Consider the following 15,767-nt stretch of genomic DNA (forward strand, 5'->3'; position numbering starts at 1 on the left):
TCTTTCAACCTTATTAATATCCTTCCTGTAATTCGGTGACCAAAACTGCACACAATACTCCAAATTCGGCCTCACCAATGCCTTATACAACCTCACCATAACATTCCAACTGTTCAACTCAATACTTTGATTTATAAAGGCCAATGTACCAAAAGCTCTCTTTACGACCCTATCTACCTGTGACGCCACTTTTAGGAAATTTTGTATCTGCATTCCCAGATCCTTCTTTTCTACTGCACTCCTCAGTGACCTACCATTTATCTTGTATGTTCTACCTTGGTTTTTCCTTCCAAAGTGCAATACCTCACACTTGTCTGTGTTAAACTCCATCTGCCATTTTTCAGCTCATTTTTCCAGCTGGTCCAGCTCTTCTAAAGGTTAATAATGGCAATGTAGTGAAAATAGATTTTGCAAGAAAATATACCATATTTTGTGTATTTTTGTATTTGGTCAGTTTTTGTCAACATTGTGCGACACAGAGCTGTCTGAAACCTTATGCAAAGCAATGCAACTGCTTCAGTTAAGGGAAAAAGGTTAAATATTTCTATATTTAAAGAATCAAATTATGAAAAAAAAATTAATGTGAAAAGAATTACTGTAACTTTAGATTGAAATTGAACTACTGTGTGCAGGTTTCATCACCCTGTTACAGGAAAGATGTGTCGAACTGGAAAGAATGCAGAGAAGATTCAGATGAATGTTGACAGGACTAGTAGGCCTGAGTCATAGGGGGGAGTTTACCAGGGAAGACACAGCCTAACAGAAATGTTTAAAATTATGAGAGGCATAAATAAGCTGGATGGCAACGGTCTTTTGCCTTGGGTAGGGGAGACTATAACTAGTTTAGAATGAGAGGGGGAAGGACCTGATGGACTCGACAATTCATGTTCTCTAATCAGTATCCATTCAGACCCTGGAGGAGTATGTAAGCTGGCATTCTGAGGAGACAATACCTTCAAGTGCGCTCTGCTGCTAGCTTCTCAAATGGAGATTAAACGTCTGCAAACGTTTTGCCAAACTCGGTGATGTACCAAGTCTCTCCAAATAGCCAACCCAAGCTACGATTTATATATTTATTTTTCCATGTTTCTATCTGTCTGATTGATTTTTTTTGTATTTGCACATTAGTTGTTTATCCAACATTGTGTGTAGTTCTTCATTCACTCCATTATATTTAGCACAGTACAGCACAGAAACAGGCCCTTCACCCATAATGTTATGCTGAACTTTTTAAATTAACAATCGAGTGCCAACTAATCTAATCCCCTCTGTCCACACAATGCCCATATCTCTCAATTTTCCTCACATTCATGTGCTTACCTAAACGTCTCTTTGGAGTCCCTCATGTATCTGCCTCTACCACCTACCCAGGCAATGCATTCTAGACACCCACCACGCTCTGTGTACAAAAAAACTTGCCCCTCACATCTTCTTAAATGCATGCCCTCTTAGATATTTCAACACTGGGAAAATGGTATTATCTGTCTACTCTATCTATGCCTTGTCTTATAAACTTCAACTCAACAGATCTCCCCTCAGCCTCCACCACTCCAGAGAAAACAATCCAAGTTGACCCAGCCTCTCATGAAAGCTTATGCACTCTAAAGTGCAGCATCCTGGTAAACCTCTTTTACATCCCCTCCAAAGCCTTGACATTCTTTCTATAATGGGGTGACCAGAACTGTATGCAATACTAAAAATGTGGCCTAACCACAGTTTTATAAAGTAAAGCGGCAACATAACTTCCTGACTTTTGGACTCAATGTCTCACCTAATAAAGACAAGCATGCGATGTTCCTTATCTCCTCTAAACCAACCTATTAATTTATGTAGCCACTTTCAGGAAGCTACGAACTTGGACCCCAAAATCCCTCTGCTCTCTTGCCCTTACCAGTATACTACCTCTTTCTCTTTGACCCTTTAAGGGGCACACTTCACAATTGGCAGTGTTAAACTCCATCTGCCATTTTCCCACCCATATCTGCAACTGCTGTATTCTTTGCCAGTCTTCTAAGCTATCTCCAACACCACTAGCCTTTGTATCATCTGCAAACTTACTAACCCACCCATCCACACAAAATGCTGGAGAATACTTGGATTCCCAGCATTTGCAGATTTTCTCGTGTTTATATTTTCAGCTGGGTCATTTATATACATCACAAATAGCAGAGGTCCTAGTACAGATCTTTATAGAGCGCCACTAATCACAGACCTCCAGCTACAATAAGTCCCTTCAACCACTACCCTCTGTTTTTGATGGGCAAGGCATTCCGAATCCAAACAACCAATTCACCTTCTAATCTTCTGGATGAGACTTTCATGAGGGACCATGTCGAACACTTTACTAAATCCATGTAGGCTACATCCACAACAATCACCGTCATTACCTCATCAAAAAACTCGATCACTTTAGTAACACACAACTTCTTTGCAAAGTCATGCTAGCTCTCGCTAATTAGGCCATGGTGTTCCAAGTGCTCATCAATCCTATTCCTAAGAATTCTCTCCAGTAGCTTCCCTACCACTGACTCAGGACTCACAAATTTCTTTGTTCTATTGTGAATGCCCTTAAGAAAATGAATCGCAGGATAGTATATGTTGATATATATGTACTTTGATAATGAATTTACTTTAAACTTTTTCAAGCAGAAGGTGGTGAGCATATGGAATGAGCTGCCATGGGATGTGTTCAAAATTCAAAATTCGAAGTAAGTCTATTATCAAAGTACATATATGTCACCATATACTACCCTAAGATCCATTTTCTAGAAGGCATTCAAAGTAGACCAAAGAAATGCAATAGAATCAATGAAACACCACACAGTAAGACAGACAACTATTGTAAAAAAAGGCACCAAACTGTGCAAATATGAAAAGAAATGATACAAACTAAATAACAATAAATAAATAAACAATACATATCAAGAACATGAGATGGAAGTGAGTCCATAGGTTGATGGAAAAGTTTAGTAATGGGGTGACTAATGGTGTGCCTCAGGGATCTGTACTGGGTCCAACGTTGTTTGTCATATACATTAATGATCTGGATGATGGGGTGGTAAATTGGATTAGTAAGTATGCAGATGATACTAAGGTAGGAAGCGTTGTGGATAATGAAGTAGGTTTTCAAAGCTTGCAGAGAGACTTAGGCCAGTTAGAAGGGTGGGCTGAACAATGGCAGATGGAGTTTAATGCTGATAAGTGCGAGGTACCACATATTGGTAGGAATAATCCAAATAGGACATACATGGTAAATGGTAGGGCATTGAAGAATGCAGTAGAACAGAGTGATCTAGGAATAATGGTGCAAGGTTCTCTGAAGGTGGAATCTCATGTGGATAGGGTAGAGAAGAAAGCTTTTGGTATGTTGGCCTTTATAAATCAGAGCATTGAGTATAGGAGTTGGGATGTAATGTTAAAATTGTACAAGGCATTGGTAAGGCCGAATTTGGAGTATTGTGTACAGTTCTGATCACTGAATTATAGGAAATTATAGGAAAGATAACAACAAAATAGAGAGAGTACAGAAAAGACTTACTAGAATGTTACCTGGTTTTCAGCACCTAAGTTACAGGGAAAGGTTGAACAAGTTAGGTATTTATTCTTTGGAGCGTAGAAGGTTGAGGGGGGACTTGATAGAGGTATTTAAAATAATGAGGGGGATAGATCGAGTTGACGTGGATAGGCTTTTTCCATTGAGAGTAGGGGAGATTCAAACAAGAGGACATGATTTGAGAGTTAGGGGGCAAAAGTTTAAGGGTAACATGAGGGGAATTTCTTTACTCAGAGAGTGGTAGCTGTGTGGAATGAGCTTCCAGTAGAAGTGGTAGAGGCAGGTTCGGTATTGTCATTTAAAGTAAAATTGGATAGGTATATGGATTGGAAAGGAATGGAGGGTTATGGGCTGGCTGAGTGCGGGCCAGTGGGACTAGGTGAGTGTAAGCGTCGGCACGGACGAGAAGGGCCAAGATGGCCTGTTTCCGTGCTGTAATTGTTATATGGTTGTATGGTTGAGTGAAGTTATCCCCTCTGGTTCAAGAGCCTGATGGTTGAGGGGTAATAACAGTTCCAGAACCTGGTGGTGTGGCTCCTGAGACTCCTATACCTTCTTCCTAATAGCAGACGCAAGAAAAGAACATGGCCTAGATGGTGGGGCTACTTGATGATGGATGCTGTTTTCCTGTGACACCACTCCTTGTAGATGTGTTCAATTGAAACATAGAAACAGAAAACTGACAGCACAATACAGGCCCTTCAGCCCACAAAGCTGTGCCGAACATGTACTTACCTAAGAAATTACCTAAGGTTACCCATAGCCCTCTATTATTCTAAACTCCATGATCCTGTCCAGGAGTCTTTTAAAACACCCTATTGTATCCACCTCCACCACTGTCACCAGCAGCCCATTCCACACACTCACCACTCTCTGCATAAAAAAACTTACCCCTGACATCTCCTCTGTACCTACTTCCAAGCACCTTAAAACTGTGGCTCTTGGGCTAGCCACTTCAGCCCTGGGAAAAAGCCTTTTGCTATCACATGATTAATGTCTCTCATCATCTTATACAACTCTATCAGGTCATTTCTCATTCTCCGTCGCTCCAAGGAGAAAAGGCCAAGTTCACTCAACTGATTCTCATAAGGCAACATCCTTGTTAATCTATGCACCCTTTCTATGATTTCCACATCCTTCCTGTAGTGAGGCAAACAGAACTGAGCACAGTACTCCAAGTGGGTACTGACCAGGGTCCTGTATAGCTGCAACATTACCTTTCAGCTCCTAAACTCAATCCCATGATTGATGAAGGCCAATACACCATATGCCTTCTTAACCACAGAGCCAACCTGCGTTAACTTTGGAACACAAAGTTTATAAAGAAAACACGGCAATGCCTCTACTTTCTTAGATGTTTATGAAGATTTGGCATCACAGTCTACTGTGGAAACTCTAATGCCTTGAAGGGGAAAGCCTCTAAAAATAGTGGATACAGCCCAGTTCATCACGGGTAAAGCTCTTCCCACCACTGAGTACATCTACATCAAACATTGTCAAAGGAAAGCGGCGTCTATTGTCAGAGACACCCACCATCCGGGTCATGCTCTCTTCTTGTTGCTGCCGTCAGGAAGCAGGTACAAGAGCCTCGAGACTCACACCACCAGGTTCAGGAATAGTTATTACCCCTCCACCATCAGGCTCTTGAACCAAGGGGATAACTTCACTCAACTTCACTTGTCCCATCATTGAAATGTTCCCACAACCTATGGACTCACTTTGGAGGACTCTTCATCTGATGTTCTTGATATTTATTGCTTACTCATTTATTATTATTAATTCTTTCTCTTTGTATTTGAACAATTTTTTTGTCTTTTGCACACATTGAATGCCCAAGTTGATGCAGTCTTTCATTAATTCTGTTACAGTTATTATTCTATTATGGACTTATTGAATATGCCTGCAAGAAAATACATCTCAGGGTTGTAATATATGTAGTTTGATAATAAATTTACTTTAAACTTTTAAAAAAAACCTCCACTGGACCCTTGCCTATGCCAGAACATACTTCCTTAGATAAGGGGCCCAAACACTGCTCACAATACTCCAATGTCTTACAAAGCCTTAGCATTACATCCTTGCTTTTCTAATGTAGTCTTCTATAATAATTTCATCGTACCCTTTCATTTATAAAATTCTGCTTAACAGAATATGCACCAGGAATATATCTCCTTTGTTAATCAAGAAATGACTGTATTGGCTCTCAAACACAGAATGGCCTTGTTCTCACAATCTCCAGGTCATCACAGTCAAAACAAAATGAATATGAACAGTCTGGCCTGAAACGTTGACTGCTTATTCCCCTCCAAAGAAGCTTCCCAAGCTGCTGAGTTCCTGTTTTGTATGTGTTATTCTGGATTTCCAGCATCTGTAGAATTTCTTGTGTTTATGAATTCACTTATCAACTAATTACAGGCTGATACTTCATATTCAAAATAGATCTGTCAGTGTAATGGACAGAATCCAGATCAATTTACACTAATCTGTTAATGCACCTCAGAAATAACACTTCCCTCAAAACAAACAAACAAATTGTTCCATTGTAGGGTTCAGGAAACCTCCTACACCTAATAAAGTGGCCATTGAGTGAATGTTAGTGTGTTATGCTTTCAGAAATGTTCTTCTGCATACCACTGTTGTAAAGTCTGATTATTTGAGTTACTCTCACCTTCCTGTACAATTGAACCAGTCTAGCCATTCTCCAGTGACCTCTTTTCATTAACAAAGCATTTTTGCCCACAGAACTGTCGCTCAATGGCGAATTTATTTTTTTGTTTTTCATACCATTCTCTGTAAAATCTAAAGACTGTTGTGCATGAAAATTCCAGGAGATTGGCAGTTTCTGAGATACTCAAACCACCCCATCTGGCACCAACAATCATTCCAGGATTAAAGTCATTTAGATCACATTTCTTTCCATTTTGATGTTTGCTCTGAACAAGTGAACCTCTTGATCATGCCTGCATGCTTTTATACATTGTTTCACATAATTAGCTGATTAGATATTTGCATTACCAAGCAAGTGTATGGGTGTACCTAATAAACTGGCCTCTGAGTGTATGTTAATTCCATCTGTTGGGAATAATGGTGCCTGATAAACCACTGATAGGAACAATTGGGTAGAGTCTGGAGACAGCTGAAACCCGTGGAATAGAACAACTTGTCCCAAAATCCCTTAAATAATAACTTCAAAAAGGAAGATGCTTGCCTTGCTTTGAAATATTACTGGCTCCAGTGGAGAGGAGAGAATAAGGGCATTCCCAATAAATGACTTTATCTTGAATGGGAGTTCACCGGTGTTTTTGAATCCATTGAAAAGGAATGGGCAGAAGGTAGTACAGAAACCATATTGGCACTGGGATACATACCTTGTTGATCATATTTCCAAATGGAAGTTCTGCCTTTGGCAGTAATGTGGGCAGGCAGAGCAAGGATTGATGGGAACTGGGCTTGCATGGTCTAGATGAGGTAGACAGCGCTTCCTCGGTCTCCCCTCCGGTCAGGGAGAGGCTGCTCTGGTCGGAACTGCTGAAGCCGCTGACACTCTCTGTGGAGTTACACTGGGAAGAGGTTTCTGAAGTCTCAACTGTGGACGAAGCAAACACCTGTCGTCAGTTCAGCCCATCCTCATTGCACATGGAGCAGCCTGTAACATTTTGAAACAAAGCAAGCATTTCCCAATGGGCTAGCCAGGAAAAGCAACAATAAAACAAACATTCCTCATACACTTCCCTAGATGTCACCCCATCTAGTTTTGCTTCCACTGACATTCAGAGGAATTACAGGACAAAATTCTCCTTCACCTGGTGTAGCCTTGGTATAAGAGCAGAGGGAATCTCACAAACATGTGCAATCGAATCTAGTGCTACATTGTTCAATAGTTCTTACACCAAGGTTAAGATAAATAACCAATGAGACCCACCTCTAAAAATTTGCCCCTATCTGAGTAGATACAATAGACAACTAATCACATCCACCACATAAAATGTTTAGACAATGTACAATCCAAAGCATTCACAATGGAAAGTTGTAATGGCACCATTGACAGGCTGCACTAAACTGAATCATTTGTCCACAGAGAGACTGAATGCCAACATGGATTATTTGTTCGAGAAGATCTGAATCTGTGGATATAGCTGGTACTTAACCTGCTCTTCAGCTTTAGATATCTGTGAGAGAGAGAAGCACAGTGGGGGAAGAAAGCTTCTCAAGCCTATAAGACCATAAGACATGAGAGCAGAATCCATCGAGTCTGCTCCACCATACCGTCATGGCTGAGTTATTGTCCCTCTCAACCCCAGTGTGTCAAAAGGTTGTTGTGGCACATCTAGTGTGGTAGTGTAGTGGGTAGTGCTTGTTGCTCTCTCCATCTTCTACTGCTGGCTACCAGCCTCGTGAAAAGAAGAGCTGAATGTATAAGTCTCTCCCTGCCAGTACACAGCCTCTTCAACAGCAAGCCTCATGCAGTGCCTCCTTGCTGGTGACACACGGAAACTGAACTCCTCTTGGACACAGGTTGAACAACAGAGGACAGGGAGGACACACCCTGGTGCTCGTGAACCAAATCCCCAGCTATTGGTAAATGCCACCACTGCCTTGTGGGCAGCATCAGGAGAGACGAAGACTACGGGAGTAAACCCAGACAGAAAATCCGGAGTGGAGCCACTATGATGCCTGGATATCGTTGACAATCCTTCCGGCAGCTCCTGCAGCCAAGCTGGTGCCAAATGTGTTGCTTCACTTTCCTTTGGACGCCACCGGTGAGGCCGAGTGGCGGATCTTGACAGCTGGCATCCCAGGATCTCCATACCTTCCGCCTAGGCTCATGCCCTGGAGGGAACTCTCCTGTGCCACTTTCCATTGTCTTTCGAGACAGATGCATGCCATCATCATCAGCATCAACCCCAGTCTAGGTGCCTGCCAATCCTTTGCTTCCTCAGTTCTGCCCTCTTCCTGATGTGGATTTACACCAGTCAGTGATACTAAACCTACTAACATATTATCAGCAGCACTGTTATAAAATTGCAAGTGGTTTGTTTTTTTTTCTTTTTTCTGCCAACATTTGACCTGCCAAGACCGGACAATCCCATCCTCTTGTAAACTCAACACTGGTCTAACTTAACAACTGCCAGTACTTCTATTCATTCTCCCTCTTTTGCGCTCTGGCAAAAGGAAAGGTATTGCAACAGGACAAAGTGATAGACTGCTAAATTAATTTGTACTTCATAACAAGCTCGGCTTATAGGAAACAGATTGAAAATCTGGTTGAATGGTGCCACAACAACAACCTCTCACTTAACGTGAGCAAAACCAAGCAGCTAAGTATTGACCACAGGAGAAAGAAACCAGAGGTCCATAAGCCAGTCCTCATTACAGGATCAGAAGTGTGGAAAGCCAGTAACTTTAAGTTCCTTGACATTATCATTTTGGAGTTTCTATCCTGCAACCAGCACATACTGTAAGTGCCATTACAGAAATAGAACAGCTGTCCCTCTATTTTCATAGAAACTTGCACAGATTTGGCATGTCAACTAAAACTTTGGCAATTTTTTATAGATGCACAGTATAGACTATCCTGACTGGTTTTATCATGGTCTGATATGGAAACAGCAATGCCTAAGAATGGAAAACACGACAAGAAGCGATGGATACAGCCCAGCCTACTACCAGGAAAAACCCTCCCCCCCCCATTGAGAACATCCACAAGGCGCATCCACAAGGCGCACTACCACAAACAAGTAGCATCCATCATCAGGGACCCCCATCATCCAGGCCATGCTCTCTTCTGGGTGCTACCACCGGGAAGGTGGTATAGGAGTCTTAGGTTCCACGCCAACAGGTTCAGGAGAAGTCACTACATTTCAACAATCAGATTCTTGAACCAGTATGGATAACTTCACTCACCTCAACAGTGAACTAATTCCACAACCTATGGGCTCTACAACTCATGTTTTCTGTATTATTTATTTGTTTGTTTGCTTGTTTGTTTATTATATGTTTTTTTCTTTGCATTTGCACAGTTTGTCTTCTTTTGCACATTGGTTGTTTGTCAGTCTTTGTGTGTAGTGTGTCTTTGACTCTATTGTATTTCTTTATTTTACTGTGAATGCCTGAATGTTAGTGTAATATATCGTAACATATACGTACTTTGGTAATCAATTTACTTTGAATTTTGAGCTCCCTTATTCTCCATGTTCTAGTGACAATGGCCATCAAATCACATTATGTATCAGAGATGAAGCTTTTTGTTCCATCAGCATGGTACCTTGGTCTCTTTCAGTGTTCCACCCAACATGGGTCAACATAGGTCAGAGCTGTTGCCTTACAGCCTCCATGACCTGGGTTCAGTCTTGACCTCTGGTGCTTCCTGTGACAGTATGGTCATCCCCCAGCTGCTCCAGAACCCTCTCACAGTCCAGAGATGTGGGAATTGTTTTGATAACATTCAAAGTCAATGTAAATTTATTATCAAAGTACATATACTAACTTGAGATTTGTTTTCTTGCAGGCATTTACAGGAAAATAAATACAGTAGTGTTTTTGAATAATGTGTATACATAAACAAAGACTGACAAACAATCAATGTGCAAAAGAAGATAAATTGTTCAAGTAAAGAACATTGATAACAGGAGTTGTGGAGTCTGTCGTGGAAGCAGTTCAGAGTTGGTGAGTGAAGTTATCCACGCAGATTCAGGAGCCTGATGGTTGAAGGGTAATAACCGTTCCTGAATCTGGTGTGTGAGGCCTAGGGCTCCTGTGCCTCCTAGCCAATGGTAGTAATGAGAAGAGAGCATGGCCTGGTGGTTGTCCTTGATGCTGCGTTCCTGTGGTAGCATTTCATGTAAATATGCTCAATGGTGGAGAGGGACTTCCTGTGATGGCCTGCACTTTCTGTTGACTACTCCATTCCTGGGCACCGGTGTTTCCACAATAGCCTGTGATGAGGCCAGTTAGGATACTCTGCACTGTGCATCTGTAGAGGTTTGTCAAAGTTTTAGGTGACATGCCAAATCTACTCAAACCTTTATGAAACTAGAGGCACCGTGCCTTCTTTGTGAGGTCACTGATGTGCTGGTCCCAGGACAGATCCTGAGTTATAATAACGCCAAGAAGGTTGAAGTTACTAACCCTCACCACCTTCGATCCTAATAAATCACTGTAAGATGCCCCTAGTGTGTGGGTGAACGGCAGAATCTGAGGGGAGTTGGGGATGACTAGATTGGAATTAGGACCAACCCATACAAAATGGTGGAGGAACTCAGCAGGTCAGGCAGCATCTATGGACTGGAATAAATTGTTGATGTATTGGGCTGAGACCCTTTATCGGGACTGGAATGAAAGGGGCAGAAGCTGGAATAAAAGGGTGGGGCTGGGGGACGACGACAAGTTGATGAGTGATCCAGGTGAGGGGGTGGGAGGTAGCTAGTGGGGGATGGAGAAAGTAGGAATGGTATTTGAAGTTCCAAGGTGATAGATATCAGGAAATCAGGACTGAACCCAGGTCATGGAGGCTGAAGAAGGAACGTGAAAGGACAGAACAGTACAACATGGGATAAAGGAAAGGAGGTGGGAAACAGAAGCAGGAAGGCCATGAGTGTGGAAGAGGGGAAAGAGAAGTGGTAAAGGGGCTGGAGAGATAAGGGAAAAGAAAAGAGGGAGCACAGAGGAGAGAGGTTACTGGAACTTAGAGAAATTGATGTGGAAACCATCAGGCAGGAGAATACCAAGACAGAATATGAGGTGTCGTTTATCCAGTCTGCATCAGGCTTCAATGTAACAGCAGAGGCATGAACATGTCAATACGGGAATGGGAATTGGAACTGAAATGCTGGCCACTGAGAGACCCTGGGTGTTGCTGTGGACGGAGCAAAGGTGCTCGATGAAGTGGTCCTCCAGTCTAGCTGGGTCTTACTGATATAGAGGAGGCTATAGCGGGAGCACCACATACAACAATTAGCACTAAGTGCGAAGTGCTGCCTCAGCTGGAAGGACTGTTTTGGGCCATGAATGGTGAATGGGGTGAGTGCAGGATCGGTGCCAATGGGTATTTGATGGTCATCTTGGACTCAGTGTGCACTGATGGGCCTGTTTCCTTTCTGTGTAACCCTATGGTTCTATCTGTCCTTTTGAAGATTGCTTCAATGTCATTGAATGCCTTGGTTCACTTATACAGATCTTGTCACTCACTCGTAAAAGGTCTCCCACTGGAGTCATTCCCCAGGTCATCTTCTTCCACGCCCGCCTGTGTGTTGTACAAGCCATTGTTGATTCCAGTGTTGCTTCTGGAAGTTGAAGGTGAAGAGGAGCAACTGGGCATGTTCAGGGAGCCGATGCCAGAAGATGAAGAAGAGTGGCTTGCTGAGGAGGCGGCGCTGCTGTTTGATCCTATGGAATTTGGTCTCTTGGTCTGCTCTGTAACAGACATAACTAATGTCGTTAGCAGGGTGAAAGCGAAAAACCATCTTGATCAACACAAATCTACCTTCTCGGATTCGATCAATGTGATGTACCTTCTGTTCAGCGTATGAGTGAATCCAGCTCTGAACAGACTCTGAGAAAATGATGCAGTTTGACAAAACACCATTTTAACATTAGGTGCTTTGGTTCCAAGACATATGGCCAGCTTCTGCTTTGCCTTGAGCCTAAACTTAATTAAGGAACTTATTAATTTGCCTTGACAGTCAGTCAAAATTCCCTATGAGAACATCTGCTCAGCAGGAAGCCTGAGACATAGGATAGATTTTTATCCAGGAGGAAATACAACTTCCTAAATTTCCTTCAGGCAAGATTTTATTTTCCACGGAGGGTGGTGGGTGCCTGGAATGAACTGCCTGGGGTGGTGCTGAAGGCAAATACGATGGAGATGTTCAAGAGGGTCTTAGTTAAGCACACAAATGTGCAGGAACTGGAAGAATATGGACATTTGGTAGGTGGAAGGGGTTAGTTTGGTACTTGACAATTAATTTAATTACCTCGGTACAACATCATGAGCCAAAGGGCCAATTCCCGTGTTGTACTATGTTGTAAGTTTTAAGGCTGTGCATTACTCAGAGAAAGTTACTGCTTTAGTGAAAAAAGGAAGAGCAGGATGGATGCATACATGGAGAAATGGAACAGGAGGAAGAGTTGTGGACTCTTGGAGCTTTGGGACCAGCCTGAGTAAGGTTGGTCCCAAAACCCCACATCCTGTGTGTCCTTTGTAGTTGCACGCTAGAATCTGATTTTCCAAAATCATTTAGCAAGCACACATAGGATATTGGTCCAGGTTGGAATTAACTGTTTTAATGCATGTAGTAGCTGGATATCAATGTATATTATATTTTATGTAAACACAGGGAACGTGCAGTCACTTTTCCTTCTGGATCACAAGTACTTTTTTTGCTAGCATTGCAGAATAACAAAGAAAAATTAAAAATGAAATGATCATCAAAACAGCTTCCACTTTTATAAACACGTGCATCAATGACTTGCATTTAGAGTACACAAGATACTTCGTGAAAGGAAAGTTAGCCATTGAGTAATAGCATCAAGGTACTGAGATTTCACAGCATCAAAATGCTGTAGTCTCTCCATTATGAATGAAGTCAGGTGCCTTTACGCTTTAAGAAACTGCAGTTACTTTTTCAAAATGAATAAACAGCAAAGAATAAAATAGTTTTCTATTATGTCCCTAGCGATTGTTAAATCATATGAACAGGTTAGCTGTGGTAATGATCAATCTTTTTTCAATATTCCAATTGTTTAAGACCTTGGTTAAAACCAGAATGGAATGGGATAGTTAAATCTCTGATGTTTCAATTTCTAAGCATTCGGTTCTTGTGCCCTTGAAGGTGATTGTGAGATTGGTGCTGATTAGTGTTTAACTGAAGTTGTTCCTTTAGATTTTTTACAAGATGACCAAAACTCCTTCTATTCAAAGTTGATGGAGAGAAGGTTTTGAACTCAGCCTCCATGGCACAGAACACGCCTCTGACATGCTGCAGAATCGAGCCCCTTGTCTAGTTAAGCTCATACCTTTCCCTTTTGTGATGCAGTCAACCGATCTGTCACTGATGGCAGCTTCGCTAGGTTTGATGTCCATAAATGGCTTATTGCCAATGCCCATAAACACCCTCTCCTGCGTCTGGAGTTCTAAAGAAGGAATTTCAATATTGACAGGGGCTGTTTTGCATTTAGTTCAAACAAGAAGCTTAAACAAAAGTGAGGAACAATTTCCAAACTTTTGGGTAATGTTGAGTTGATTGTAAATAGCAACACAATTCATGCCAGTTAGTGGGGACTCTAGGAATTACACAAGATGGCAAGTTCCTTCTTGTTCTAATATAAAACCAGATACTTCAATGCAGAAGTTCAGGTTGTGGTTTCAGCCCATAGTAACCAATGGCTTCAACGACCAGTGACTAGAATAGTAAGTGGAAATATTTCTTGAGAAATTAAAATGTTAGTGAACATAAAGCAACCATGCCAATCTCCAACCAATATTAGCAGACAGAAGCAAAATATTTTCCATTCTCCAATTAGTACCATTTAAGCATTAAGACTATAGGACCTGCCTGGTTACACTGACAGACAGAACTAAGCAGGACTAAGTGATGAAAGATGTGAAGCTGGCTTGTGGTGAGGTGGGGGGAGAGTGAGGTGGGTAAAGCTTTGTTAATGGCAACTCTTAAGTCTAGGGAGGAATAAACAGCGGGAGATAAATGAGAACAGGAGACAGAAAAAAGGTGCAGGAACTGAGAGACATGGAAAACAGTCACTGCCTTAACGGCTATCATTCAGTAGCACTCACATCTAAGGTGATGAAGTGAATTGAAATGTTGGTTATAGCTGGAACCAACTCCAACCTAGCAAGGTCCTGAATCTACTGCGATTTGCCGATCACCCAATAGGTCTACAACAGATGTGATCTCAATGGTTCTTCACGTGGCCTTGGATCACCTGGACAATACTAATTACGTCTGGTTGCTATTTATTGACTACAGCTCAGCATTTAATAGAGTCAAAGGATCAGAAGTGGTAAGCAATTTTAAGTTCTTGGTGTCAACATTTCTGAGGATCTATCCTGGACCCAATATATTGATGCTGTAATAATGAAGGCACATTATGAAGGTAATAATGAAAGCAGGAACTGTGTACTTAATCAGGAATTTGAGGAGATTTAGTATGTCACCAAAGACACTCGCAAATTTTTACAGATGGAACATAGAGAGCATTCTAATTGGCTGCATCACCATCTGGTATGGGGGGGGGACACTGCACAGGGTCAAAATAAGCTGTAGAAAGTTGTAAACCTATTTAACTCCATCATGGGCACTTGTCTCCCCAACATCCAGGATATCTTCAAGGAGAGATGCCACAAAAAGATGGCATCCATCATTAAGGACCCCCATCACTCAAGACATACTCAGGTCATGGCTAGAATCAAATCATGTCTCAGTAAAGACCTGGACCCCCTGTAATATGCCTATGGCCACAATAGGCCTACAGCAGATGCAATCTCTAAGGCTCCCCACATGGCCTTGCATCACCTGGACAATACCTATATCAGGATGCTGTTCATTGATAACAGCCCAGCGTTCAATACCATCATCACAACAGCCCTGATTAAAAATCTACAGAATCTGGGCCTCTGTACCTCCCTCTGCAACTAGAACCTTGGCTTTCTAACCAGAAGACCACAATCTGTGCGGATTGGAAATAACATTTCTATCTTGCTGACAATCAACACTGGTACACCATAGGAACGTGTCCGTAGCCCACTACTCTACTCTTTCTGCACCCACGACTGTGTGGCTAAGCACAACTCAAATTCCACCTATAAGTTTGCTGATGATATAACCATTGGTGACAGAATCTCAGATGGTGATGGGAGGCCATACAGTTATACCAGCTAGTTGAGTGGTATTGTAGCAACAACCTTTGGTCAACATCAGTAAGACCAAAGAGCTGATTGTGGACTTCAAAAAGGGCAAGATGAGGGAACACAAACTAATCCTCATAGACGGATCAGAAGTGGAGAGAGTAAGCTACTTCAAGTTCCTGTCAATATCTCTGAGGACTTAACCTGTTCACGACATATTGATGCAGCTATAAAGAAATCAAGACAACAGCTATTTCATTAGGAGATTGAGGAGTTTTGATTTGTCAACTAAAACACTCAAAAACTTTTAAAGATGTACTGTGGAGAGCAATCTGACTGACTGCATCACTGCTT

The 15,767-nt window shown here is 41.9% G+C and overlaps 1 protein-coding gene across 6 annotated transcripts in view; it reads right to left on the minus strand.

The window, feature by feature from the left end:
* LOC140735965 (pleckstrin homology domain-containing family G member 4B-like) overlaps nucleotides 1–15,767 on the minus strand; it is a 231,519-nt gene that overhangs the window by 8,876 nt on the left and 206,876 nt on the right. For 2 of the 6 annotated variants that reach the window (XM_073061594.1, XM_073061592.1), the window contains exons 20-21: nucleotides 11,741–11,965; nucleotides 6,922–7,139 (exon numbers count right to left, since the gene is read on the minus strand). The exons of 1 other annotated variant lie outside the window; for it this stretch is intronic. In XM_073061594.1, coding sequence (XP_072917695.1) covers nucleotides 6,922–7,139; nucleotides 11,741–11,965 — 443 coding nt within the window. Of the gene's footprint in view, nucleotides 1–6,921; nucleotides 7,140–11,740; nucleotides 11,966–13,347; nucleotides 13,685–15,767 lie in introns of those variants that run through there. 3 more of the 6 variants (XR_012100851.1, XM_073061595.1, XM_073061596.1) reach the window with 3 other exon arrangements.

This window comes from Hemitrygon akajei, chromosome 11, assembly GCF_048418815.1.
Source record: "Hemitrygon akajei chromosome 11, sHemAka1.3, whole genome shotgun sequence".
NCBI lineage: Eukaryota > Metazoa > Chordata > Chondrichthyes > Myliobatiformes > Dasyatidae > Hemitrygon > Hemitrygon akajei.